The 28,000-nt window shown below is 36.0% G+C and overlaps 1 protein-coding gene across 1 annotated transcript; it reads right to left on the bottom strand.

Annotated features, from left to right (window-relative positions):
- WDR75 (WD repeat domain 75) lies at positions 1 to 27,942 on the bottom strand. The gene is made up of 21 exons (XM_012776854.3): positions 27,804 to 27,942; positions 25,948 to 26,077; positions 23,645 to 23,710; positions 22,301 to 22,391; positions 18,904 to 19,028; positions 17,409 to 17,479; positions 16,139 to 16,258; positions 15,605 to 15,693; positions 11,964 to 12,122; positions 10,882 to 10,941; positions 10,674 to 10,789; positions 9,397 to 9,572; positions 7,757 to 7,914; positions 6,747 to 6,927; positions 5,805 to 5,899; positions 4,915 to 5,010; positions 4,107 to 4,276; positions 3,466 to 3,525; positions 1,244 to 1,414; positions 762 to 853; positions 1 to 323 (listed from the first exon to the last, which is right to left on the bottom strand). The coding sequence occupies exons 1-21, from the start codon at positions 27,887 to 27,889 to the stop codon at positions 119 to 121; spliced, it is 2,517 nt and encodes an 838-aa protein (XP_012632308.1). The 5' UTR covers positions 27,890 to 27,942; the 3' UTR covers positions 1 to 118.
- Between the last annotated feature and the right edge of the window lie 58 nt (positions 27,943 to 28,000).

Here is a 28,000-nt window from a genome sequence, read left to right as displayed (position 1 = left end):
TAAAGCCTGACAATATTTTTTATTTTAAGAACAGAAATAACATTAAAATAGATGTTTCTGGAGTATTAACATACAATAAAAAACATAAGGTGCAAGAACCCTCCCCTATCTCCAGGGCCTAAAGAGAAGCCATCCAGCTGTAGTCCACTTTCCTGAATTTTCTCAGTTCCTTTTCTTCAGCTTTTGACAACTGATGTATAATGTCTTCTCCTAAATCTGGGTCATTTGTATCCTGAACCTTTTCACTAAAATCATTTTCTTCATCTGAGTCATCACTTTCTTTTTCTTCTTCCATATCTATGTCTTCAGGAATTTCTTTAGCACTTTAATAACAGGATAAAAAATAAGTATCATTAAAACATATTTCTAAACAATAACTTTCTAATGTAAGACATCTATGTAGAAATACAATCAAATGAACAAAAGTAAATGAAGACTCTTATTTAAAACACTTTAAAAATTATGGGTTATTATAAAATGCAGGTGAATTTATAATGGTGTAATTATAAATTATATACCAAATTTTTAAAACACACACACACACACACACACACACACACACACACACACACACAAACGATCTCTTTTCTGAGATTCATTTTCAATGTATTTTACTTGACTTAATAATCCTATATCCTTTAACTACATTTTAAAGCTTATGAAATAAAGAGAAATACAGTAGAATACTCTAATAAAGGATAACACAAAGTATTGTGTTTCCCCAAACAGAGTATCTAAACGGATTTAAAGAACTGCTTTACCTCTCAGTCTCTCTGGACAGCAGCAATGAATTTACAAACATGGAGCACAGGAAAGAAGCGGGTGGCAGTACATGGGCTGGAGTGTGAAGAAGCTAGAGTAAAAACAGAAAAACAGGATTGCAAGGATAAAAAGATTATCCTTGGCACCGTCTGTTCCTTCAGTGTTCTTACTGAGTAACTTTTATTGTAAATGTCAAGAGTCAAACATGAAAAAGCTTTCCCCACAGAAAAACCAAACCAAAGAAAAACATATTTATACCTTCCTTATTTCTGCCAACAACCACCCCTCCCTGGGCACCCCAGGTCTAAGCCAAAATAATCCTAAATTATAAATTACGCTATTTAGTTTGGGCATGAAAAGTTTTATATTATACAAAGGATTAGTTAAATGTTATCTGTTAGAGATTGCATAAAAACTCCAACCTAAGGTGCTTTAAATGCATTTAATCTGTTTCACATGGTTTACTTTAATAATTGCTTACCTCATTAATTGCAGGTATGTTTTCTGTTAAGGGTAGTTGTACCAGTTCATTCTTTGAAGTTTCATTTAAAAACCTGCTGGTTTTCCAGCAGGGTGAAAAACCCTGCTGCTGCCTGTGCTTTCCCAATATGAAATAAAATGGGGTTGTTGGAAGACTTTCTTCTGCTAGCAGCTATAAGAATTTAAGATAAAGGGAATTTCAGTAAAAAGGAGGAACTGCTTTGGGGCAACAGTAAGTTATTAGTAGTTAAGGTTTTGGGGGGGGGGTCAAAAGTTATAAGCAGATTTCAACTGTGTGTGTGTGTGTGTGTGTGTGGGTCAGTGCCCCTAACCCCCATGTTTTTCAAGGATCAACTGTAATGGTATTGGAGATTTTCTCAATAAAATAGCTCAGATAGTGAAGGCCAGAGGGCAAGTTTCACACAGGCAGAGAACTTCCAAATGGCTTTCTGCCTACTTTTAAATCAGAATGGACTGCCAAGAATCATCAGACTGATGAAAACCTCTAAAAGGAAATGCAGTGACCAAAACAGATTGAGAACAAAAATATGATAGAAACAGACCATGTAAGAGAAAAAAAGATGATAAAGATGAGCGAATCTCCCGGAAAAGAAAAAGAAAACAGACAAAAAACAAAACAAAACCAAAAACAAAGAAAATTAGAGCATCATTCTAGAAGGTCAAACCTCAAATAAGAGGAGTTGTAGAAAAAGAGCAGAGAAAATAAGGGTGGGGAAAGGAATTAATTCCTCCTTAGTCCTCTACTCAAAACCCTCCAAAGGGCCCTACATTTCACTCAGACGGAAAATCAAAGTCTTTTCCATAAGGCCTACCTAGACTTTCCCATTTACAATTGCAAGCTGCACCCCATACCCCCTTTTCCTCTATCCCCCACCCCACCATAATTATTACCTTCTAAAATGCTTCATATTTTACTTAATGTTTGTGTTTACTGTTTATGTCTTCCTGTAGACTGCAGACACCACAAGTTTAGAGACTTCACTATTTTGCTCACTAATGTATCCCAACTAACTAGAATAGTCCCTGGCATATAGCAAATGATCAGTAAAAAAATTGCTGAATGAATTCAATGAGTTTTCAGAAGAAAATAAGTCAAATTATAGACAAAAGATCAAGAATAGGAGTGGTAGTAGACTTCTAGTAATACCAGAAGCTATAAAGCAAGAGAACCTTCAAAGTTCTAAGAGAAAGTGATTTTCAACTTACACCTCCATAATACACAATCAAGTGGGAGAGAATAAAAACATTTTGAAACATGTAAGGTCTTAAATTTACCTCTGATGCACTAAGAGAGTGTGCTTCACCAAAGCTAGGGAGTGACCAAAGAAAAGAGGAAAACTATGGGATCCAACACAGTCAAGGTGAAACAAATCTCCAGAATGACGGTGAATATAGATCCTCGATGACTACCGTGCATCCTTACAGAGTAACTAGTCCAGACTGAAGCAAGTCACAAGGCTTTTGGAAATCTTTCTTCATAACTTGAATGGATGCCTAATGTGCCTAAAAATATTGAGAAGACTTATACAACTTGGGTAGAGTCTGGGATTGAATTAGGTAAGAAGTAAATAGAAACCTAAGCAAATGGAAAAAGAAGGCAATCATTAACTTCAGAGAAAACAAAAAGTTGGTCACAGAGAGGAAAAACAATCTGTGTTTTACCACATGACTATGACAATGAATACTGATCTAACTAATTTAAGATTTATCTATATGGAGAAAATTGGGAGACAAGTAGAGGAAGTATGTGTTGTGTACATGCAGGGAGTGGTAGTGTAAAAAACAAGCTAAAATTTCAGCTTCAATAGATCAGAGCTAACAGATAATACCTAAATCTGAAAAAGCCACAATTAAAAATGTAAACACGTTTCTTAGAGATACAGAATTAAATTAAAAGCTTCAGCTAAGAGTTGAGAGTGACTGTTTGTATGATAGTGGTGTTGTAGAAGCTTTTCTTGGAGAACCTTGTAGAACTATCTGACTTTTTGAATCGCAAGCATATATTACTGATAATGTAAATTACAACAATTTTAAAGAGCATTATATTAATAACTTCAAAAGAGGCACATCAGTTTATAAGCATATGGTTTTAAATTCTGTTTTAGGGCCATGTGAAACACTTTTCTCATAAATGAGTTCTAAAACACAACCATATCTTTTTAGGGAGGCAATACAGCCTGTACTGTGAAAGCTAAAACTTACCTGTTTGCTTGTTGGAGTGAGTTTTTCTTCTGGAGACTTTGTACTGAATGTCAATAAACTCTGAAAAGACAAATCAATTAATGATATAAAAGATAAATTATAGAGCACAGATCTAAATAAGATGCTACAAGGTGTTAAACAATAGGAAGGTCAAATTTTCATTTTGTTATATATATCTGACCACAGAAAAGGAATAAATGATTTAAAACTTAATAACTACTATGACCATTACAAAATCACATTCTGAAAGATATTTAAGAACTGGTAATGAAATAAAATACAACCGACATATCAAACTTAAGTCAAAATTTTCTTTTAATTCACATCAAACACTAAAATTTAAAATAAATGAACCATCCTAATAAATATAATTTAAAATGTAGTTGTCTTCGTTCTTGTTGTTACATACTTAATGCAAGCAATACTTAAAGAACTTCAAAGATATGGGCTAACTAAAGTGGTAATAATATAGTACACCAGTAAAACTGCTCTATTGAGCCTCTTAGACAATTTCTTTTGAGAAATAATCCTTTCATGAAACTATTTCACCCAGAAACAAACTCACACCAATAGTCATGGGCTATTATTCTCTAAAATTACATGTATAAAGGGATTGCGTTTCTTGGGAGGGGGGCAGTTACCTGTGATTTTGTTAGGAAGTAAAACTGGGATCTGTTCAGCCACTGGTAAGCTTCTGAGGTGAATGATTCGGGGACATCTCGTGGAACAAACACTCCCCACTGGACTTCCTCTCTAGAGATATTCTTTTGAATATACAATGGCCTTGGCTCACTAGGTTTAAATATAAACACTAGAGGGAAAAAACAAGGAGACAATAACGTTTTGCCTACAAAGGTTAGTTCTAGCCTCAGACTGGCAGATCACACTAATCCTGGGACTCATCCCATTGAGTAAATAGCCCAGGTCATGACAGTTTTAAGCTTTGATTCAACAAGGATCTAATGGGTGCCTACTATGTGCCAAGCAGGTTAGGAAAGAGGACTATGAAGATGAAAAAAAGAAAGAAGAATCCCTGCTCCAGAGACCAGGGCCTACTGCAGATGATAAACACCAAAATATTACAGTAATATTTTGTCTTATGTACTAGAAAAGAAATATGTAGAAATTGCTTTAAGGGCATAGAGGATGACTAATTAAAGCTTCTTGGGAGAGTTGGGAATGCTTCCAAGAGGTGAAATCTCTATTGGATTTTGAAGACTTAGTAGGAATTGGCCTGTAGGAAAATAATGTCTTGGAGCTCTCAGAACTAAGCATGAACTATGAATTTACACAATAACGAGGCCTTGGGCAAGAAAGACAGGGCAGTGTCTCAGGCAAAATGGCTTCAAATGGACATCAGACTTGAAGGCAAGCTTGACTTGAATTATATTAAAAAGAAAATTTAGGTAACAGATCTTCTCTTGCTATCAAAGTATGGTTCATACTTACAGTCTGAACCCACTGAGGACTGAGAGACGGCAGCAATGTTCTCTGAATTAGGATCCGGTTCCATAACTCTAACATTTAATTTTGCACTCCACTCCACTGGGGGGAAAAAAATTGATTCACTTCTAGGAAGAGATTTACCAAAAGCTTTTTCAAACTTGTTATTTACAGTGGGTATTCCTGATCTTTATTGTGACAATCAATCTATTATTCTTAGAAAGAGGGATTTTATGCTTCTAACTCATGAAATTATCTGTGGAGGCTGCACTTAAGTGAGGGGCAGGAAGCAGAAAAACAAAGCAGAACTTCAATACTCCTTCTACACATTATGAAAAGCTTATTATTCACTGAAATTTATGTGCGGTGCTTTTTTTCTGCTGCTAAACATGGGCAAACTGTTAACCAGAGTTACTAGAGAATATAAAAACAAGTCATCACGTAACGTTCATTACCAAGCAACTACCATGCTTTCCAAACACACACTCAAATGAGTAAAATGCCACTAAACTCACACTTGTTAGAAGGACTATGGAAGGCTACATTCAAATTTTAAGCTGTCAGGGGTACAGAGGTTAATATGTATTGTAAATTAGCGAAATGTTCTTCAAATTGTTGAGGATGGAGATTACTGAGGGCACCAGAAAGTCATATACACCAAAAGCAGCGGAAAAAGGCTAGGGTAATGGAAGCTGACTTACCTACAATTAAGCAGTTTATAACTAATGTCTATTACATGCCTAGTACTCCAAATATAGTGCTATGTCATGTGAAAAAATTATATATTCTCTGGGCACAGAACTGAAGATATGACCCCTAAGCCCTATAATGCTAAAGTTCAATGTCAACTTCCTGTGTGTTTTGCCAAATCACTTTAGACCAAAAAAACATCTTACATGCACAACTGAGCAGATTCCAACAGCAAAGAATGCCATTTTCAGTAGCACCAAGTAGATACTTCGAACATGTCAATCTTCCAAAGCAAAGGTGCCTAGATTAAACCATAAGGAAGTTAGCAATAGTCACTTCTAGCACGTCTAGTTACACAGGACTGCAGGTTTCCAGGCACTACATTAGTTTTATGCAATGCAGATTTTAAAACAGACATGTTTTGTTCATAATTATACTGAAGAAAAAAGGGACTAAGAAATACAAAAGGAAAGGTTTATTTAGCTATTCTATTTCTTTCAGAAAACAGGTCTGATGACCAATTCTGTTGTATGGTCTACCAATTAACACAAAACAGAGAAAATGTATGTACAATTTACAAAATCATTTAACAAAACCCTTATTTTATGGTCTTTACCTAGCAGAGAAAAACTTGCAATCTGAGTCGTAAAGAAAGTTTCACAAAGTAAATTCACAACCAGATTGTTTTGAGAATGAGAAACAATTTCGTTAGCTACCTGCCATTTTGTCCTTACATCCAGTCACCTGAAGCAACACTTGAAGACATTGCTGTTATTTTCCCCTGCCCTTCTCAGAAACAATGAGGCCTGAGCACGATCTAGTCTTTATGGGAATGCACAGAAAATAAGAATGGTTTGGATCTACTGAGGCTTATGTATAGCTTCTATTATTATGTAGCACAACTATGAAAATATTTATTACAAAGAAAAAATCTGTAGGCCAATAAATAAATGTTAATCCTGATTTTGGAAATGTCAGCACATAAGTTTGTGTACTCAGAATTTTTAGCTTCCTAGCATTTTGATTAGCTGCTTGTCCCACTGACCTATTGGCTACCTTTGGAGAAAGTAAAAATGATAACAAAAGTTTAAAGATTTGTTTAAATAAATAAAAAAAAGTACTAAATACTTCCCAAATGATTTACCTACCTTATTTTACCAGCTCGTTGACAAAATGTACATCTAAGTTCCCATGTTGCAGAATCCCATATTGTAACTATTTCCTCAAAACTAACTGCTAGTAAAGAGCCGTCTTCAGAGAAACAACAGTTAGTAGCTTGATATTTGTGATAACTACCCACAAAGTCACATGTCCAGCCAACAGCTTTTTCTGTGGAAATACAAACCACAACTTTTAGAAATGGTATAAATGTTGGATAAGAGTACAGTAGTCTCCCCTTACCCACAGGGTTTTGCTTTTTGAAGTTTCAATTGGGGGTCAAACGTGGTCTGGAAATAGGTGAGTAGAGTACAATAAGATATTCTGAGAGAGAGACACACACACACCCCACATATTCACATAACTTTTATTACAGTTGACTGCTGTAGTTATTCTATTTTATTATTAGTTATTGTTGTTAACCTCTTACCATGCCTAATTTATAAATTAAACTTTAACATAGGTATGTGTGTAGGGGAAACAACATAGTATATACAGGACTTAGTATTATCTGTGGTTTCAGCCATCTCTTTGGGTTTTTGGAATGAATCCTTTGCAGATAAGGGGACACTGCTGTAAAGGGACAGTATAAGCAGTAAGGATTTAGAAACAAAGACAAAAAACAAAAAACCCCTCCTCACAGCTTCTTTAAGTTAGAACTGCTACAAAATATTGACTGGTTTCAAGTTTATGCCCCTTCCTAGAGAACTTGACCTCCCTCTAGTGGAGCAATGAAAGACTATTGGCAAAAGCCCTTTTTACTATATACTCAAAACCTAGAATTATCAGCACATGATTAACCAAGAATGCCATTTAAAAAGTACAGATTTGGGAAAAAGGGCATGAAAATGTAATCTCTTAAATCTATTAAAATTAAGCAATATCCTGTAGAATTTAACAGGGTAGAAAATGTCTTCCTAGAATGGATGCAAGTCATGAGATAAATATTACCAATTTTTAAAATTGTGTATTTTAAACATATTATATTTAATTAACTTACTGTATATATCAGAATCATCTGTTAATATCCACACTTTGAAGTGGCCGTCTTTACTAGCTGTAACCAAGGTAGGTTGTTCAGATTTCTCTGCATTGCAGAAACAGAGAGCTGTAATGTGATCTTCATGTGGCATGTTAATCTTTGTGTTAAGAATAAACCTAGTAGGAAGAAAACCAGAAATTTATTCTTACATCAGGACAAATACTGTCACACGAGTTTAAGAATTTCTTACATATTGTACATTTTATAATATCATCTTGAAGAATGGGCAACTAATAGATTATCAACTAGAATGACAAACAATTGAGTGCTCTAATTCTAATGGTCACAGGATGCAAAGAGTTCTCATACATGACCTGTGTCCTTGTGTGACTACAGAACTTAGATGAGCTTTGAAAATAAGCAAAAATGGAATGGCTGTGAAAAGCCTCACTTGTGGCAAGAAAATACAGAAAGAAGACTATTTATTCAAACTGCCTGGGTCATTATTTACTATTCTCTCACCAAAACTACTTCTCAAAGCTTGTTTACAGCTTAAAAGGGCAGTACTGTGAATGAAAGATAACTTCTGTTAGCACTGTGCTGTTAAAAGAACACCAGGACAGCACAGTGTCCTGGTTTTACAAAAGCATAGGTTATAAGAGGGGTGACTAGGGACAATCACTTAATCTCTCTTGGCCTGTTTCCTCCCCTGTAAAATGTGGACAACAGGCTTACCCTACAGGGTTCTTTTGAAGATTAATAAGACAATGGGTATGAAAGCACTAAGCCTAGTTCTTGGCACACAGCAGAGACTTGATAAATGGTTACTACAGCCATGGTAGGAGAAACCAGTGGGTTCCTTATTTAATTGTAATACCCTTGCTATATTACACTACACCTCTGCCTACGCTTTTACTTTATGACATTAATGGGAGAGCAAGTCAATGTTCGAATTCATCTCCTGGATTCCATGTTTCTTCATTTATGCAATGAGATGACACTATGACCTAGAGCTGCAGTCCTCAACCCCCAGGCCACAGACTGGTATTGGGTCCGTAGCCTGTTATGAACCAGGCCATACAGCAGGAGGTGAGTAGCAGGTGAGCAAGAGAAGCTTCATGTATTTACAGCCAGTCCCCATTGCTGGCATCTCTGCATAAGCTCCGCCTCCTGTCAGATCAGTGAGGCATTTGATTCTCATAGGAGCAGGAGCCCTACTATAAACTTTGCCAGCAATGAATCTAGGTTCCCAGCTCTTTATGAGAATCTAATGCCTAATGATCCAAGGTGGAGCTGAGGGGGTGATGCTAGTGCTGGGGAGTGGCTGCAAATACAGATTATCATTAGAAGAGAGGTTTGACTGCACAATAAATGTAATGTGCTTGGATCATCCCAAAACCAATACCATCTCCTGGTCCATGGAAAAAAAGTCTTCCATGAAACCAGTCCCTGGTGTCAAGAAGATTGGTGACTGCTGACCTAGAGTATACCAATGCCTTCCCAGAGCAGAAAGATTAATTAAAAATTTTATTAGAAGAATAATACCTCCCCCATCCCTGAATCTAAAACTCATAAAATGAAACATCTTAAAGACATAAAATAGGAAGTCAAGTATTGTATACTTTGAAATTAAGAAGTGACTGTACAGGTAGTATTACCCTTGTGTTTTCTTACTAAATAGCCACAGTTTCATTTGCAATTCAAGCTCAGCTTCCTTTTCTTGCCGTTGTTCCACTGTTGCGAGCCAGTTACCGAAGCAGCCAAATGCAGCCTTCGTTAGTTCAATTTGGATTAGACCATAATCATTGATATATTCTTGCTGTATAATATCTAACTGAGGGGTTAAAAAAAATCCAAAATGTTTATTAATGTAAATACAATGTCAAAGCATTCAAGGAATGATAACTAACTACATCTAAAACAACTTCTAGTATCTATGGATTTTTAGACAAAAGTAAAAATTACCTAATTGTTACTATGGACCCCAAAATCGCCATTAAAAATGAGAATGCATTATATAGTACTAATTTGGTGGTAATTATTTTTCAATGACCTTGAATATTAGTGATGACTAACAACCATTACGATACAACAGAACTGTTAATTTAAGTAGTGCTTTTTCTTTTTTCTAAGAACAAATGGCTTTACAGAAAATCTCAAGGCTAGACTCCACATCACTAGAAACGAGGAGAGCAGAGATAAACCTATAATCTTCAGAAGTGAACAAAGATAAGAAACATAAATCAGCTAGCATTTTATTTATGGTTGTTTTTAAAAATCCTTTTTCTTTCCCTATTTACTAAGTAAATAAAATGTCTCATACTAAGTGTACTAAGTGGCTACAATTTAAAGGAATTATACACAATGTGAGTGTTTAAAGATTATAAGCTTTCTCTCTTTGAATGGTTTAAAAGGACATGGAGAGAAAAAGATAAGGTGTTACATTTGTTATGATAGGAATCTAGAGGCATAAGAAAAAAGTGGAACATCTGGACTGGATTGCATTTATCAGGATTATAAGAAGCATTTCTCTTTAATCTACACTGAAGATTTTATCTTCAATATAAGAATATGATACTGTTCCATCATAACATAGACACAGATTTGCACTGTCAATCCACATATTCTTGTTTCCTTATCCCCATGATTCAAAAGGCACAGATGTGTGGGACAGCTAATTGGAGTGCATTCTGAAACAAAATGAGACAGAAAGAGAGCAAGTATATGTGCGCCAACTAGTTTATCTGTAATCTGTAACTGTGGCCTCCTTAGAATAATGCTCAAAACAACTGAACTAAGTAACCACAGATAATGTTGACTGTGGTCAAGAAAACACAGACACAAGATCCTGTTTTAGAAGCTACCAAATAAATTACTTGAACCCAGTGGTAAAGAACTTCACTGGTTTTCAGCTAGTTAATGGATACAGTCTTACATTGTATAACTGCTTATCACTCTGGAGAGAATAAAACTGCAAGTGGCCAGGTTTTCCATTCAAAACCAAAGCTTTAGTTCTTGGATCAACCATCAAACCAGTGAAGATACTCCTATCTGCAAAAGAAGTGACAAACCATAGCTGAAATCAGAGAAAAATTCACTTTTAAAATGTGTGTGGATCCCAAATCCACTGTGTTCTGCAATACCTTTCACTAGGCCTTGAATGACTGCAGATGCCTCCAGGTTTCGTTGAATCACTATTATCTCTGTGGGTAAAAAAATAAACATTTAAACATAAATAGGTCAGAACATCAAAGTGAAGAAGTCACCTGAATTTATATCATTTTGAAATATGCCAGAATAGAAAACTACCCACCCAGTAAGTTTAATTAACTTGGAGTGTTATTAGAAAATCAAGACTATATTTTGTAATTTAGTTGAAAAGCTAGGCATTAGGAATGAGGGCTTTTCTGTTAGAATCTTTTAAGTTTCAACAGTTAGTTGTGCCTACAAATACATTTTAAATGTTAATTCAGAAACTATATATATATATATGTAGAGAGAGAGAGAGAGAGAGAGAGAGAGAGAGAGAGAGAGACAGACAGACAGAGACAAAAATGTTAAAAGGAAAACATGTCATTGCAGAGTTTATTGCAGGAAGGAGAGATTATTTTAACAGCTGCAAGAGAGACAGAGAGAGAGAATATCTAAAAAAAGACAGTTTAACTTTGAAATAAGTCATGCCATACTAACGTGTTACTCATAGTTATGGTCTTTTTTGAAGGAAATGGAAGCAGATTTACAAAGAGAACCTGGTCCAGGCTAAGTAGTAACAACATGAGCAAAGTTTGGCAGGAAGAGACTGCCTCTATTTCTATCAGAATCCACAGGACTCCCACACTGAGATAATGCTTATAACAAAAGAGTATCACACCATGCTTTTGAAAATGTCACTATATTTGTGAAAGCATGAATGCTCACTTCCAAACCTTCCTTTTACTTCCCCATATCACCCCATACTAAAGGGCTTTGAAAATGTCAGTGGCACAACAATAACCAAATACACTTAGACCTCCACTTTCATAAAAACAATTTTGAAATCGTTGGATTCTGGTGGCACATGAAAGAGGGGTGAAGAAAAGAGGAGAAATGGAAGAAAACAAAGCTTGTCAAGAGTTATACTACTCAATTAGTTTTAGGTCTCTTTGTTTCCATTTCCTGCAGATGCTAAGTGATATATGGTATTATACAAATTATGTTTTCCTCACAATAAAAAATTTAGACTTACTATTATCAGAGTGAGAAGTACAGAATAAATCGCCTGCAGGTGAGACTGAGATATGTTCAATAGTAGCTCCTAAACGGGGGAGAAATTCCTTATTCTTCTCTGCTGCATCGCGCCACTCTACAAGTACAGATTCACGACCGCCACTCAGCAGGCTGTTGCCTTCACATTCACCCAAAGAATTTGAAAGGACAGTGTTTTGTGGAAAAAAAATAGAAAAATATAATTAACATTTAATTTTTTCCTACCACATTAGAGAAATAAACTCTTTTTAAAAATATACAAAATAGTCTTTTCATATCTTTTAATATACTCTCCAGGCAAATGATCACTGATTCATGAATTTTCCTTTCCAGTGAAGCCTGGCAAGTTTGTTGCTGACCAACACTTCTGTCAGCAACTAGAAAAGCTGGATGAAACAAACATCTTCTAGGCCCAGATGGCTTCACTGATAAATTTTTCCAGACATTTAAAAAAGAATTCTATACTCTTCCATGTAACCAAAAGAGAACACTTCCTAACTTGTTTCACAAGACCATCATGCTACTCTACCAAAACTAGTACACTGTAAGAAAAAAATTATAAGCCAACTTCATGACAGATGAAAATTCACAAGCAAAATATTAGCAAATTGAATCCAACAAAATATTAAAAGGATAACATGTCATTGCAGAGTTTATTGCAGGAAGATTATTTTAACAGCTGCAAAATAAACCAACATAATTAACTTCATTTACAGAATAAAAGGAAAAATCATGATTATCTGAATAGCTGCAGAAAAAGTAAATGACAGAATTCTACCCCCTTCCATGATAATAACTCTCAGAAACCAGTAATCGATGGGACCTTTTAAATCTCATCTAGGCTATTCAGAGAAAACTTATAAGGAAACATCATACTACAAGGCAAAATATAAAAATCTTTCCCTGTGATTAAGAACAACATTGTCGTATTTACTCAACATTAACTGGATGTCCCAGTGCACCAAAATGAGATAAGAAAGGGTTAAGGATCTGAAAGAAAGAAATAATTATTTCAGTGTTCACCAACAGCATGACTACATCAAGGCACAGACGAAAAAGTTTAGAGATAAACTCTTGGAATAACTGAGATTTGCTGGGCAGCTGCATATATGAGATATATACAAAAAAAATCAATTTTATTTTTAAATATTATCAAGTCAGTTAGAATATACAATAAGAAATATTGTTAACAACAGAATCATAAGACCATCATATACTTGGGGATAAACCTAGTGAAAAATATCAGAGATAAATTAAAAAAGACCCTCAAAATAGAGAGACATTTATTACAATTACAGATTAAAATACTTAATACTATAAAAATGCATTTTCATGTTAAACTGTGATTACTTAAACTCTTTTCCTATCCTTCTGGATTAATTTTCCAAAGTTGGAATACAGTCTGTTTTCCTTTTAGGATATGTGATACTTGAGACTTTCTTTTCACTATCACTTTTTGATGTCTAGTGTACAATATTTCTGTTTCCCACATCTTTGCCCTGTGCAATCACCTTACCCTTTTACCACAATAAATCAGGTGACGTGTGAAAAAAAATTGATCTATAGCTGCACTGTCTAATATGGCAGCCACCAGCCACATGTGACCATTTAAATTTAACAAAAAACAAACCAACCTGTAAGAGAGTATCTTCATGACCAATTAAACAAAGATTTCTTAGGACACTGTTTCAGACTGTTTTGCCAAAAGCGGTCCAACAAATAATCATTTTTAATTTTTTTATAATCTAAAAAGACTGTAGTTTAAAGATCACTGGTTTGTAGCAGTGTTTCCTCCAAATTTTGTGAAGTCGCAAACTGATAAAATCTGGCTAAACAGAAGACTAAATGTATCTAAAACTGTGATGTATACAGATAAAACAAGCTTAATCTGATATACATATTACATATGTATAAAGTACTATGTATAAGGTTCATATTTGCAAATTATAAAATAGTTTTCAAAAACAAATAAAACTGGTATTTCCTTTACTTAGCCAACTACATTTTTTCTTCTTTTATTAACTCTTATACGGCATCAATACTGACATTTCACTGACAACTACATGCTTCTCATTTACAAATATTCACACTACTTGAAATATAAAATCAAGAATTCAACTCTATGGTAGGCAAGATCACCCACATTACCTCCTACGCTAAAGCCCTGGCTCAGGGTAGCAGTGCTCTATATTCTTCCTTGTCCTTTCTTTGAGAGCCCACTGGTCTATTTCTTCTTTCCCAATCCCTACCTAAAAGGGCCAAACCCAAATGACCCAGGGCTAAAGGGCATATAAGACCGCTACAGAAAGCTGTGACTGCTAACTACTGTGAGAGAAGGTAGACAAGATGGGTAAGAGCAACAAAACAGAGAAGTCACAGTGACAATAAATACCAGTCAGTCTTTGCCCTGCTTTGGAAAGGGGCCATAGCAGAGGAAGAGAAATTGATGAGGAAGAGTAAAGAAATGATCTTAGGTTACAAGAAAATAAAGACATTGCCTGGAACACATACATACTTGTGTACACATGCACACCACTCACTAGCATTTCTGGGGTGTGGTTTGGGAAAGAGGGTGGAGAAGACAAACAAACAACCTGCATTTTAAATCTGTAGGGTCCAGTTAATTTATTTTCATTCCTGTTTTATAGTCTCAATTCCAGTGTGTCACAACTAAACTAATCATTGTTCCCCAAACCCAAAGCATAAGTAAGCTTAAGATGCCTCCTATTTCCTGTGGCATCAGAGAGTAAACCCACGTAACCTTCTAGGGACTCACAGAACATGGTACCATCTAAGACTTGTCCTGTCAGTCTCCAAGAAGACCTATGGAAAGAAACTCATTTTCCTGAATTCTCATTTTCCTGGCACATAATCTTCTCTAGCACCTAGCAACCTTCTTACAGAACCGGTCACAATATGCTGACATAAATAACTTTCACCACATGAGTGTGAGGGCACTAAAAGTAACCAAAGACAAAACATACTTCGCACTTCTGTTGTAGACGTTCTTATTTTTCAAGAAGGTATTTTTACTCACTAGAGCTACACTCTCATGTAGCTTAAATGAAACAAAGATCTGAATTAATTTAAAATAGTGAATGTTGAATGAGGCAATCTAACAGTTCAAATCGATGGCTTTTAAATCAGACCTAGGTCCAAATCCCATTACTAGCCATACGATGTTAGGCCCGTTGGTTACCAACTCCAAACTCCACTTCCTTTACCTGTCAGATGATGCTAATGATCCCTATCTCCTAGGGTCAAGGATTAAATCAGATAATGGATATAAAGCCCTTGCATAATTATTTGTAGCTGATAAATTATAGCTACATACTTAGCTATGCAGACATACATTTTAAAAAGTAATATTATATAAATATGTTCTTTATGTTAATAACAGAGACTTTATTTCAAATGTATACTTTAGAACTGTGAAGGGCTTTGAAACCTAAAGTATATAGTATTATGCTAAGCAAATCTAAAACACAGGGGTGATATACAAGTGTTTACAGCTGGTTTAGCCCTTACAATTTTAAATCTTTCAAACTATAAATACAGAGAATTAAAATGATTGATTCATATACTTCAAAAGTTCATTTTAATTATTAAAACTGTGCTTACCTGTGACTGAAAAAGCCAAATCCATAACCATATCATGGTGCCAATGTAAACATGTGTATGTGTATTTCTTGTCATCATTGAAATTCCTCCTATTGGAGAAAAACAAAACTCTTAAATTGAGTAGGTGTAAGTTACGAAAATAATGGCATGTCAAATGTAATGAACATATGCCAAACACAACAAATCATAATGTCAAGCTTACTGGTCTTAAAGCACAAAAAATACATTTTCTATTTCTAACCAGTCACTTCTACAGATAATATACCATTTATGGTACCCTCCCAGATATTCACTATTGTCACTCTTTCCTTTTTGGATAAACGTTGACAAAAAAAGTTCTCTTTAATAAAATGCTTATAAGTAACGTAAAATGTTTCACTCCCCCTACAAGCTTAAGGTTAGTAATCCTAAAACAGTAAGTACAAAATGAAAAGAAAGGTAGGATATTTTCTTGGATTCAGAGATAGTCCTATTCTGCAGGACTAACATAAATAGCATAGAAATGATCACCATGCTCTTAATGAGTTAACTGACCAAAGACGAATTTTGCCATCCATGTGACCAGATGCAATGCAGTCTTCCTTTGGGTGACATGCTACACATGTGAAATTGTTCTTAGAATGCTTCTTATTTCTTGATGATGACAAAGTAAACCTAGGAGAAAAACATTTCCTTTAAGTCTCCTGCTAAGTGGTGATGTAGTTAAGTAAAAGGGAGTTCCCAGCCTTATCAAACAAAATTGGAGAGATTTCAGAATTCAATGAATATAAACGTAGGATATTTTTTAAAAGAAAATTTTGATCAAGAACCAAGGCTTCTGTTTTGTAAACATATATTAATATACAATATAAAGTTCATGTGACTAATATTCTCTCAAAATAATTTGTCTATGGAAGCCACTGACATTTAAGTAAAGAAAAGACGTCCTTTTAGTGATTTTTTTGGCCTGGACAAAGCTTGTTCAAATTTCTCATTGAATCTAAGAGGGATAAATGAGGGATAAACAAGTCTAAGAAATTATATCTGAGACAACTGCGTAAGGTATCTAAAGGAACAAATAAAGGATAAAAATTGGTTGTGAGTAGTAGCTCATGCCTGCAATCCCAGGACTTTGGAAAGCCAAAGTCGGAAGATCAGTTGAGGCCAGGAGTTAAAAACCATCCTGGGCAATAGTGAGACCTCATTCCTCCAAAAATAAAAAATTAGCCAGGTGTGGTGGTGTGCACCAATAGTCCCAGTAACCTGGGAGGCTGAGGCAGGAGAATCGCTTGTGTACCAGGAGTTTGAGGTTGCAGTGAGCTATGATGGCACCACTGTACTCCAGCCAGGGCAACTGAGTGAGACTCTGTCAAAAAAACCCCCCAAACAAGAAACAAACAAAACTCTATTAGGTAGATTTATCTCCATTTTAAATATATGTTAAGTAGAGGTGCACTGGGGTTCAAACAGACTAAATCTGACTCATTTTAAACTCTGGTATCTCAAAGCCTACATTCATTCCTAGAGCCATAAGATGGCAATGAGAATCAACTTGGTGAAGGCTTTTCAAATTATTTCCAACTTTGACTTTAAGTATGCAGACCAAAATTTAGGTGTACAGGGGCTTCTGGCTGGAAAAAGCTCCCTAGGTTTCCGTGACTAACATTCCCACCACCCTACCCATTGTTGGTTAAAAACTATACCTCTATACCTTGTGGTCTCACAAGGTCTTATAAATGAAACTAGAAACAGCTTTGGATCACAGGATGAAATAAAATTATAACAAACTCTTGAGGAAATAAAGCTAACAAGAAAGAATTCTTACCTTGATGTTGTTTTCTTTTTGAAAAAATAAACAGACAAGTAAAAGTCCCGCACTGCAGCAACATATTCTCCCTGGTATTTCAAAGAGAGGGTAGCATTCACAACAATAGTCAACACTCTTGAAGATCACAAAAATTAACACTAACAATAATTTTGCTCGGCAGATTTAGAGTATATAAAATGATATACTCTGCTTTGGTTGTAGAAAGAATAATGCTACTTTTAAGATGATGATAAAAAATTAAAAGATGAGCTTAGGTCCTAAATTCCAAAACCAGACTCTCTAGCTTTAAGTATAATGATTTAAATTTCTTCCCATATGGAATAATTTACATACAAAAATGCAGTGTTTGACATACCTGTACACTTAACACACATCCACATTTCCTTCACCTCAGAAATGTTCCCTCCTTCCTCTTTACAATCATTCTTCAATGTCCCCATGCCCACCAACAACTATCCATTTCTATCACCACAGCTTTTTTCCCTGTCTGTTGTAGAATTTCACCTCAGTGGAACGATGCAACAGACACTCTTTTGTGTTTGGCTTCTTTGGCTCAGCATCACTCTTTTGGTTCATCCATGCTCTTATATGTATCATTAATTCCTTTTTAATGCTGAGCAGCACTCCGCTGAATGAATACATTTCACAATTTGTTTATTCTATTGCTGATGAATATTTGAGTTATTTACCTTCTGGAGTCATTATGAGCAATCATTCTCATACATATTTAGTGGTCATGTTTTCATTTCTCTATGTAGGAGTAGAATTGCTGGGTGAAGGGATTTATTTAACTTTGCTCTTTATCTTGCCAACATTAGCTGTTCTAGTGGATGTGAGATGCTATCTCGCTGTGGTTTTAATTTGTATTTAATTGATAACTAATGATGCCAAACAATGCTGATTTAATAATAATTTAAAAGTTTACTCTGAGATATTAACCCTTTTTAGAACACCAAAATAATGTCACAAAAATTAAGGCTAAAGAAACATGCCATTATAGTGAAGTCCAGGGGGTTTTGATGGAATTTGATTTTAAAATAATGAAGTAATTATTAGGTACAAACATCACCATTATTATTTATAACAACATTTTAGTATGTACTTATGCTGCAATGTTAAGTAAGAAAAAAAGGATAAAATGCCTTCTGATCCTAACTGTTTGGAAAAAGTTATTTTAAGTATCTTCAATAAATAAAATAACTTGAGTGGCTTTTACATGGGACAGCGTAAGAAATACAGTATAATACCAAAACATTGATATCATAGGGACAATTAGAGGGTTTACAAAAGCAATAGTAGAGAATATGCAAAATAAAGACGGCTCTAAAATATATATACCATAAATACATGCTAAGGCAATGAAATAGATTTCTTAGTTACTAACAAAAATATAATAATTCAAGACAGTATCAAATCACTATAATGCTCAAAGGAAAGATTATAGGAAAGAGACTTTATGTACAAAACAGAAAACCAACGAAACAAAATTTACCTCATTTCCAAAGGCAATGCACTTGGGTGACTGGTTTATATAATCCAAAACAATGGATAGCTCCTTAGCTTCTAGTTCTTGGCTTGAAGATTTTGGCAATTTCACTGAAACCAGCTGAAATATATCTAGCCAAAGGAAGCTATGTTAATATAAAGCTTCTCTAGAGAAAGTGAACATGTGCACCTATTCATATAAACTGTTAATCGGTACTCCAGAATTAATCTGATGCCAAGATAATTCTAGCCTATTTTGAACAAAAGGTACTTAACGTTGAACGCTTTGAATAGACAAGTTTTAAATGGAAGTCTAATTCTACAACTCATATTTGTACATGTGAAATCAACATGTCTTACTGGTGCATTCTATATTCCAAAGTACTAACCTGAGTTTCAATATAGAGATGAAATATGAATACTGGTGAACTGTGTAGTCAAAAGCAACAAACCACCTCAGAGAGCTTTCAGAATTGTTATGGATGTGCTACAACATTCATAGGATAAATCTACTTTTCTATAATATTGACAAGTTATTCTCTTTATATCCATTTAAAAAAATTTCTCCCTAAGGCTTTTTTTTTTTTTTGGAGACAGAATGTCACTCTGTTGCCTGGGCTAGAGTGCAGTAGAGTAGAGTGCATCATAGCTCACTGCAACCTCCAACTCCTGGGCTCAAGTAATCCTCCTGCCTCAGTCTCCCGAGTAGCTGGTACTATAGGCAAGCACCACCATGTTCAGCTAATTCATTCTATTTTTTTTGAAGAGAAAGGGTTCTTGCTATAGCTCAGGCTGGTCTCGAACTCCTGACTTCTAGCGATCTTCCTATATCACCTCCCAGAGTGCTAGGATTACAGGCATGAGCCATTGTGTCCAGTCCCTAAAGCTTTTTTTACTTAGAGTAAAAGCAAAAGTCCTTTAAATAGCCTACAAGGCTACATATAATCTACTCTCCCTTGGTTCATTCCAACCAGCCTCTCTGCTACTGTGTGAACACATCAGGAGTGCTTGAAAATGCCTTCCCAGTACAGCTGTACCACTTATTCTTCTTCCCTGACCACTTATTAAATATGTACTCCTCCAGTGTTGTCTATGTCCCTCCCTCCCTACTTTATTTTTCTCTAGAACACCTTTCTTCTCATGGTATCACATAACTGACTTAGTCAGCTTACTGTTGGGACTTACTGTCTGTTCTGTAGGTGCTCAATAAGCTGCTGAATGAACTATATGACATATACTTAAGAAATGATACCACCAAAATAATGTATAAATAAAAAATTAATTTGTTTTTAAACCAGAGAAGTAACTTCAAGATGATTTATAAAATGTTCTATCAGAGACTCTGGTTTTGGGCTGTGGAACACAGATGACACAGACAAAGAAAGAGAGAGACTGTGTGTATGTATTCATATTTGAGTATGAGAGGCCAGTGGTGTAGGAAGCAAGCCAGCTAAGCAGAAGGAATCTTTTCAAGCCACAGTGACATTTTTCTGTAATAGATATTCATATTTTTACATGCTGGGTACCCAGGATGTGCCAGGCACTAAAGAGTAACACTAGATCCCATTATGAATGCAATTTAGATTATGGTATTTGAAGTTTCCACAGTTAACTCCAAAAGGCCAATGACCATGATACATACTATAGTAGTTTTCTACCCTGCCTTGCCCATTAGACTCAACTAGGGAATTTTTAAGTAAACAATTAGGCCCCACTACAGAGAATCTTATTTTTTAAATTCCTTGGGTGATTCTTATGTGCAGCCAGTGTTAAGAATCACTGGTCTTACAAACATGAATAAAAAGTTTTGCTACAGCTATCGGTAACTACCCTTCCACCTGAGGAATCATGGGGTGATTAAAGGAGGTGATTACCAAATATGGGTGATGAGCAGAATCACCTGGGAAGATATTAAAAATGTAGATTCCTAGACTATATCCCAGACCTAATGAATCAATTGCCAGTTGGAGAGATTAGGAATCTGAATTTTTAGTAGGCGTGTGGACTGATACCAAGGATCCACATATTTATATACAAAATAGATCTTAAATATCAGAAACAATGCTATCTTTGAAGTAGTCACCTGGGAAGACACCTAATGAAGAATGTTGCTATTTCCAGAACATTTTTTAAAATGTCCTTTAGAAGTGACTTATGAGCCACATAAGAAACTATTCTTATTATTTTTTTTTTTTTTTTGAGACAGAGTCTCACTTTGTTGCCCAGGCTAGCATGCATCAGCCTAGCTCACAGCAACCTCAAACTCCTGGGCTGAAGCAATCCTGCTGCCTCAGCCTCCCAAGTAGCTGGGACTACAGTCATGTGCCACCATGCCCGGCTAAGTTTTTCTATTTATATTAGTTGGCCGATTAATTTCTTTCTATTTATAGTAGAGACGGGAGTCTTGCTCTTGTTCAGGCTGGTTTCGAACTCCTGACTTTGAGCAATCCGCCCGTCTCGGCCTTCCAGAGAGCTAGGATTACAGGAGTGAGCCACCATGGCTGGCCCAATGTTACATTCTTGATAAATACAGTATCACTCATTAAGACTTGGCACTAAATGACTTTTAGCTAAAAAACAGATTTAGTTTTCAGTTTTGACTATTCAAAAGTTACTATACTTAAGTCTATGATATGCAATAATTTACAAATTTGTTTCAGGAAAACAAAACAAAACAAAACAAACAAAACATGGTGGAAAGGATTCACTTAACTAATAAACCATGAACCAGTTTAGCTTACTGCCCACTAACCACTGTAAAGCTGCTTTACATTTTTAACTCTGAATACAACTATGTTTTATAGAGGACACCACAAAGTACAGTGGCATTCTTGAATTCTGGGATTAGAAAATTTCTTTGGATATATCCTTCATGTTATTATTTGTAATTATTGACAATATTCCAGAAATTCCTAAAATGCTGATGCATGGCAGTTTTGATGGAATAATGTTCCAAAGACAGTAAAAATCTAATTGACAATAATTTAGTCACACTACTGATTCTTAATATCAACCTATTTTCTACACTATTTCCTGTAGGGACTCAAGACCAATAAACAGAAGTGTTCAATGATGGGTAAAATGATAATGATGCTTAAGAATGATAGATTTAAGTTCGGTAGAAAGACAAATTCTACCCCACCTTTGTAAAATAGCTTTAAGATTTGAGCTCTGTGGTTTATTATTACAACCATATATAAAATAATCCATTTTATATTATTGCATATTTCAGAACTGATACAAAGCCTCCACAAATGAACACAGTAACAACAAAAGCAATTTAAATGCCAACTCCAAAAGCTGTTAGCCTCGGATTAAAACCAAGTGTTAAATTCTGAGAAACTGAAAAACAAAAAGAGGCACTCTATACCATATAAAAACAAAATAAGGCGATTATACGATACCTGGTTTTTCTTTATTTATTATAACAAAGACAGAATCCTCAGGGCGGCTAACAGTAAAGAGGGCATGAAGTTTACATCCAACTGTGAAAGTCTGAAAGATAAAAAATACCATATTGTCTATTGTCTGTTCTCCCCAGCATAACATAAGATCTATGAGAGCAGGGATTTTTATCTATTTTGTTCACTGCTGTATTCCCAACATAAGGAGAACACCAGGCCTACAGAAGACAACCAATACGTAATTTGTTGAACAGCCTTTCAAGTTTGGTACATATAGCCCTGATTCTTTTAGTGGCTGTATAATACTGTACTGAACGAATGTATCACAATTTCAACTGACATCAAAGCTATGTTTACTTATCTCCCTATTATATACAACGTTTTAAGGACTACATAGACACCCCATTATTTCAGTGACAGATTGTTTTTTTTTGAGATAGTCTCACTCTGTTGTCTGGGCTAGAGTGCTGTGCGTGGCATCAGCCTAGTTCACAAGCAACCTCAAACTCCTGGGCGTGGCATCAGCCTAGTTCACAAGCAACCTCAAACTCCTGGGCTCAAGCAAGCCTTCTGCCTCAGCCTCAGCCTTGGCCTCCCGAGTTGCTGGGACTACAGGCATGCGCCACCATACCTGGCTAATATTTTCTATATATTTTTAGTTGTCCAGCTAATTTCTTTCTATTTTTAGTAGAGACAGGGTCTCACTCAGGCTGGTCTTGAACTCCTGCCCTCGAGCGATCCTCCAGCCTTGGCCTCCCAGAGTGTTAGGATTACAGGCATGAGCCATCGCGCCCAGCCCCAGTGACAGATTCTTATAGGTGAGATTGCTGGAGCAAAAATTTCAGGTTTATTGATTGTGTATAAAAGTGCCTGTTTCTGTACACTTTACCTATCACTAGATTTTTTCAATCTGCAATCTGGCTAAACTGATAGGGAAAAATGCTATCTCATTTGCTTTAGTTTATATTTCTTTAATTATTAATGATGTTAAGTCTCTTTTCATATTTATTGGCTACTGTGTTTCCTTCTCTGTGAATTTATATATTTCTACTCTATGCCAATTTTTCTACTAGGCTATTCGTTTTTCCTTATTGGTTTTTGGGAATATTTTTGTATATTCGGGATAATATATTTTGTAATTATTTTTTCCCAGTTTCTTTAACTTGTCATTTTATATTAAAAGTATAAAATTTTTACAAATTTAGCTTTTTATTAATGGTGTATGAATTTCACTTGTTTAGGAAGTCTAAAGATGAGGCCTTATAGAAGGAAACAATATGTCTACCATTAAATTATATTGCCATTTTGTTTCACATGAGGAAAACTGAAGAACAATACACATACCTTTATCAAAATGCCATCTACATAGTCCCAGAGTTTAATTGTGCCATCAAAGGAACAAGAATATAGCTAAAAGGGTAAAAATAGTACAAAATTGATTAAAAAACACAAATACACTAAGATATCAAATGAATAGATAAGCGCTGATAAGAAGGCATTTTCGGTTCATCAATTCGCAGTTAAACTTAAACAGGTGGAGTCATTTCATTATACTGCTTCTGCAAAACAGATACTCTTATCACAGCCTGTGGAAGTGGTAGATCCATTGATTTCAAGTTTTAACTAAAGTGGAGGGGAAAAATGTCAACCTTCTATTTTGAAGAGGGAGATCGTAAGGTATTGAGTTATGAAAAGCACTCATGAACTTGTTGCTATTTCTCCTAGAGCTCAGTCCCTTTTTATTAACTGAACTGCTTTCATTTTACACAGGTATTAAAAGAGAGCTTCTCAAATGATTAGACAATATCTTATTTAAAAAAAAAAATTTCCAATCCATCAAGGACCAACACTTTCATAAAATACAAATTATTATGCACTTGGATGCTATGGAAATGTCAACTGCTATAAAGTTTTGGGACAATTTCTGTGCTCATCTCACTGCAGACTGTAACCAACGGTTTAGGACACTGGTCTGTGGACCACACTTTGGTAGCACAAGCCCTTAGTAACACATAGGTTTATTTTTGTCCCAGTGGACTTAATTTTACTAAGGATATACTAGATTCTTTTTGTTGTTGTTATGTTAAAATATTTTGCTTATAATGTTCATAAAGAATTTTAAGTTTTTTTAAAGAAAGTGGCAATTTTAAGATTTCTGCAAATAGGGACATGGATTCAGAAAAGACCATATTATCTATTCAAGTCAAAGAATAATATTAAGTAAAAAATATACATCATAATCAATGCATATAAGAATCATAAACATGGTTTAGTAAAACATAAAAAGTCAAACATATAATCACTGTCAAAACCAGGGGTCCTCAAACTTTTTAAACAGGGGGCCAGTTCACTGTCCCTCAGACCGTTGGAAAGTGTGCACTGTGGGCCAGGGACAAGTCGGCTGCTAAGCAGGACAGGCAGTGGAGGCAGGGCTGGATAAATGTCCTCTGCGGGTGGCATGTGGCCCACAGGCCATAGTTTGAGGATGCCTGGTCAAAACAATGGTTAATACACAAACACTATGAATACCCACAGAATCATTGCCCTCTAATCTTATTAACTTAGTCACCTGAAACAGATCTTTTATGCAATGTGTATATGGCTTTTTGTTTTGCTATACAACTTAGTAATATAGACTTCATAAATTACAATTTTAACAGAATATTTTTGTTATTAAAAACATTCAAATGCTACACATAGCAATAAACTTCTGGCAAACTCTTATAGGAGAGCAAAGATAAAAATCTGTGCTTGGACTCTACAGAAAAGTTACTTAACTTTGACTTTTATGAGTAGCTCTTTTAATTTTGGAAAGAAAAGATCAGTGTTACTACTTTATGCCCTACTTCCTTTGTGATGATGCAATGCAAATCCATTATTAAATCCACCAATTACTAACTTCCAAGTTGGCTATGACTAATTCAGGATTAAAAACCAGAGCAAGAGCAAACTATTGTTGAGATAAATTTTTAGTAGCTTTGCTGAAACTTGAGAACAGAATTTAAATGACCATTTCATTATTCTTGAATTCCGAGAAGCAAGGCCTACTTTGTGGGGGAAGTGGGGAGGTCTGAACTAAATTAAATCCCCAAATTTGTCTTGAAATTAACTGGTTCCACTAACTAAAGAAGCCCTTCTTCTCATCTAGATGCTTTAACATCTGCATTAACCCTCAAAAGACTCAACCTTTAAAGGAAGAGATCTACCAAATCAATGCCTTTTGGCCAACATTTTCCAAAATGTGTTCCAGAAACCAAAGGGTTCAGAGGTCAGGTAAATTTGAGAAACACCAAATACTACATACCATTTTGGATATTCACAATGCACATAAGGGGGCCCTAGAAGACCTATAATCAATAAATCCACTTAACTTTGCCTAAGCCTGACTTTCAGAAACATCCTTCTCAAGTAACACCTATCCACATCCTGTGGAACAAATGGTTCACAGCATACACTATGGGCAATGTAGTTCTAGGCCATGATCCTATTTTAAAAATGAGAAACAAGTGAAAGATACCCTGAATCATAAAATCAACAAATATTTCACTACTTCATAATCTGGAAAGTTTCCCAGCCAAATTCAACTCAAATTTTTCTGTCAAGAACAAAGCCAATATTAAAACATTCAATTATAAACTGCTTGACACCTGGAGATGATTGTTGGGGTTGAGCTGGATTCCAGTCACCAGATTTCTGTGCCCATGCAGTATGTGCACACATTCTTCTGTGGCTGTACTATAAACTTTAACAAAATCTCCAGAGACACAAAAGATATACCTGGAAAAAAAAGAAAGAAAAGTAAGTTTCCACACATGCGCACTTTCCACACATGCGCACTGTGGGCCCAGGATGAGTTGGCTGCTAAGCAGGACAGGCAGCAGCGGCAAAAAAACCTGGCAGGCGGGATAAATGTCCTCTGCGGGCTGTAGTTGGAGGACCCCTGTTCAGAGTTTTACACAGTTTTCAGATTAACATTCTTGAGGAAACACAATCATGTTACAACTTCTGCCCCCTTATCTACAGAATTAAAAAAAATAAACATTCTCTTTGGACCAAACAACCAAGAACTTCTCAGGATGTCATTTCCTCAGCAATATTCTCCATCCTTCTCAGTCTGGAGCAATTTCTCCTTCTTATGAACTCCTCCTACAGTGCCACAGTATGAAATGTCTGTTACTAAGTATTCCCTTCTTACAGACTGTCAACTCCTTGAAGGTGGGATCAATTTTTGAATTATCTTAGTTTTTGTCATCTCAGCTTGTTGTACATAATACAGATGACAAATACTTAAAAAGAATCATCAGGCTTAGCAAATGAAACACACAACAGATCTTGTTATAATAAGGTGTAGAAACAGTAGACTGGAAATTGGATACATGGATATGAGTCTGAAGTGGCAGAATTTTACAACCTCTTGAAGCCTGTTTCTTCCCCCAATTCATAAGATGAATGTCAACAAAGCCTCCTTTACTTATAAAGACTAAGGATTCAATTTTTTTTGTTGTTGTTGCCTCTAAGATAATTTATAAAAACTCCTTCAGTCATATATGCATCCAACAGCTACCTGCCATACACACATATATGCAGGATATTGTGGGGGGGGGCGATACCAATTTTCATAAGATGCTATTATCTTTACTCTTCCAAGACAGAAAAGGTTATCAAGTGTCACTCTACCTATAAGAGACTTGAAAATTTTTTCTTACTATAATGTGTCACTTCCTAGATGATGCCACCAATATAGCAATGATGACAGCTGATATATTGAGCCATTAAATGCCAGGCATTGTATGTACTGTTTATACACTGAGGCATTTAATCCTCCCAACAACCAAATGAGATGGATTACTAAATATATCCCCATTTTACAGATGAGATAACTGAGGCAGAGATTAAGAGATTTACAAAGACCCATAATGTATGAACCGGGTTTTTAACCCTGCGGTAGTATGGTTCCAGTTACACCGAATTCTAGAGGAAAGAGACCAAGTCTTATCAAGTTTCTGTCTCTAACATCAGTTTTCAGGCAAAACTCCAAAAAGCTTGCCAATATGCCTTTTTTGGATGTTGGGGGTGGGGACGGTGGATAAAATGGAATATTTTTAACTTTACTCATTCCAAAACATAATTCTGTTCGAAGGAGTAAGGAAGTCCTCGTGGTATATTGCAATGGCAGTAGCGTACACATCATCCGTGTCTAGACCATTTTCCAGCTGCCTCAGTCCTAACAGATTCTACACACGTGGACGTGCCACTGGATCCCTCAATCCACTCGCAGGTAAACTGTGCAGGGAGGGCAGGGCGCACCCCAGCCTGCAGAGCTACGGGACCTCTCGCGTGCCATTGATCTGGCGTGCCAGGGGATCTCCCGCACGCGCGTCCACGCCACGAAGCCCAGATCTGCCAGCGGCGAGTCGGAATACGCCTGACAGTTCTCTCCCCCCACCGCCCTCCGGGCACTCACACCCCTCAGCCCGGCTGACAATGCGCGGCGCCCCCATACTTAGAATCCGCAGAGAACACTGCTCTCCTAAAGTTTAACTCGCTGCCTCCGCAACGAACCACGCGGAGACTCTCTTCCTCCACCATCTTCGCGCAGACGCAGGAACGCCCGACCGCTGGCCCCGCCCCGAACTTCCTCTACTGAGCCGGGTGTTCGGCGTGTTTCCCAGGCGACAGACGCCACACGGGGGCTCTCTA

The sequence above is a fragment of the Microcebus murinus genome, chromosome 8 (assembly GCF_040939455.1).
Source record: "Microcebus murinus isolate Inina chromosome 8, M.murinus_Inina_mat1.0, whole genome shotgun sequence".
Classification (NCBI taxonomy): domain Eukaryota; kingdom Metazoa; phylum Chordata; class Mammalia; order Primates; family Cheirogaleidae; genus Microcebus; species Microcebus murinus.
Note: the sequence above shows the minus strand (reverse complement) of the source record. Positions and strands in the feature narration are given on the sequence as shown.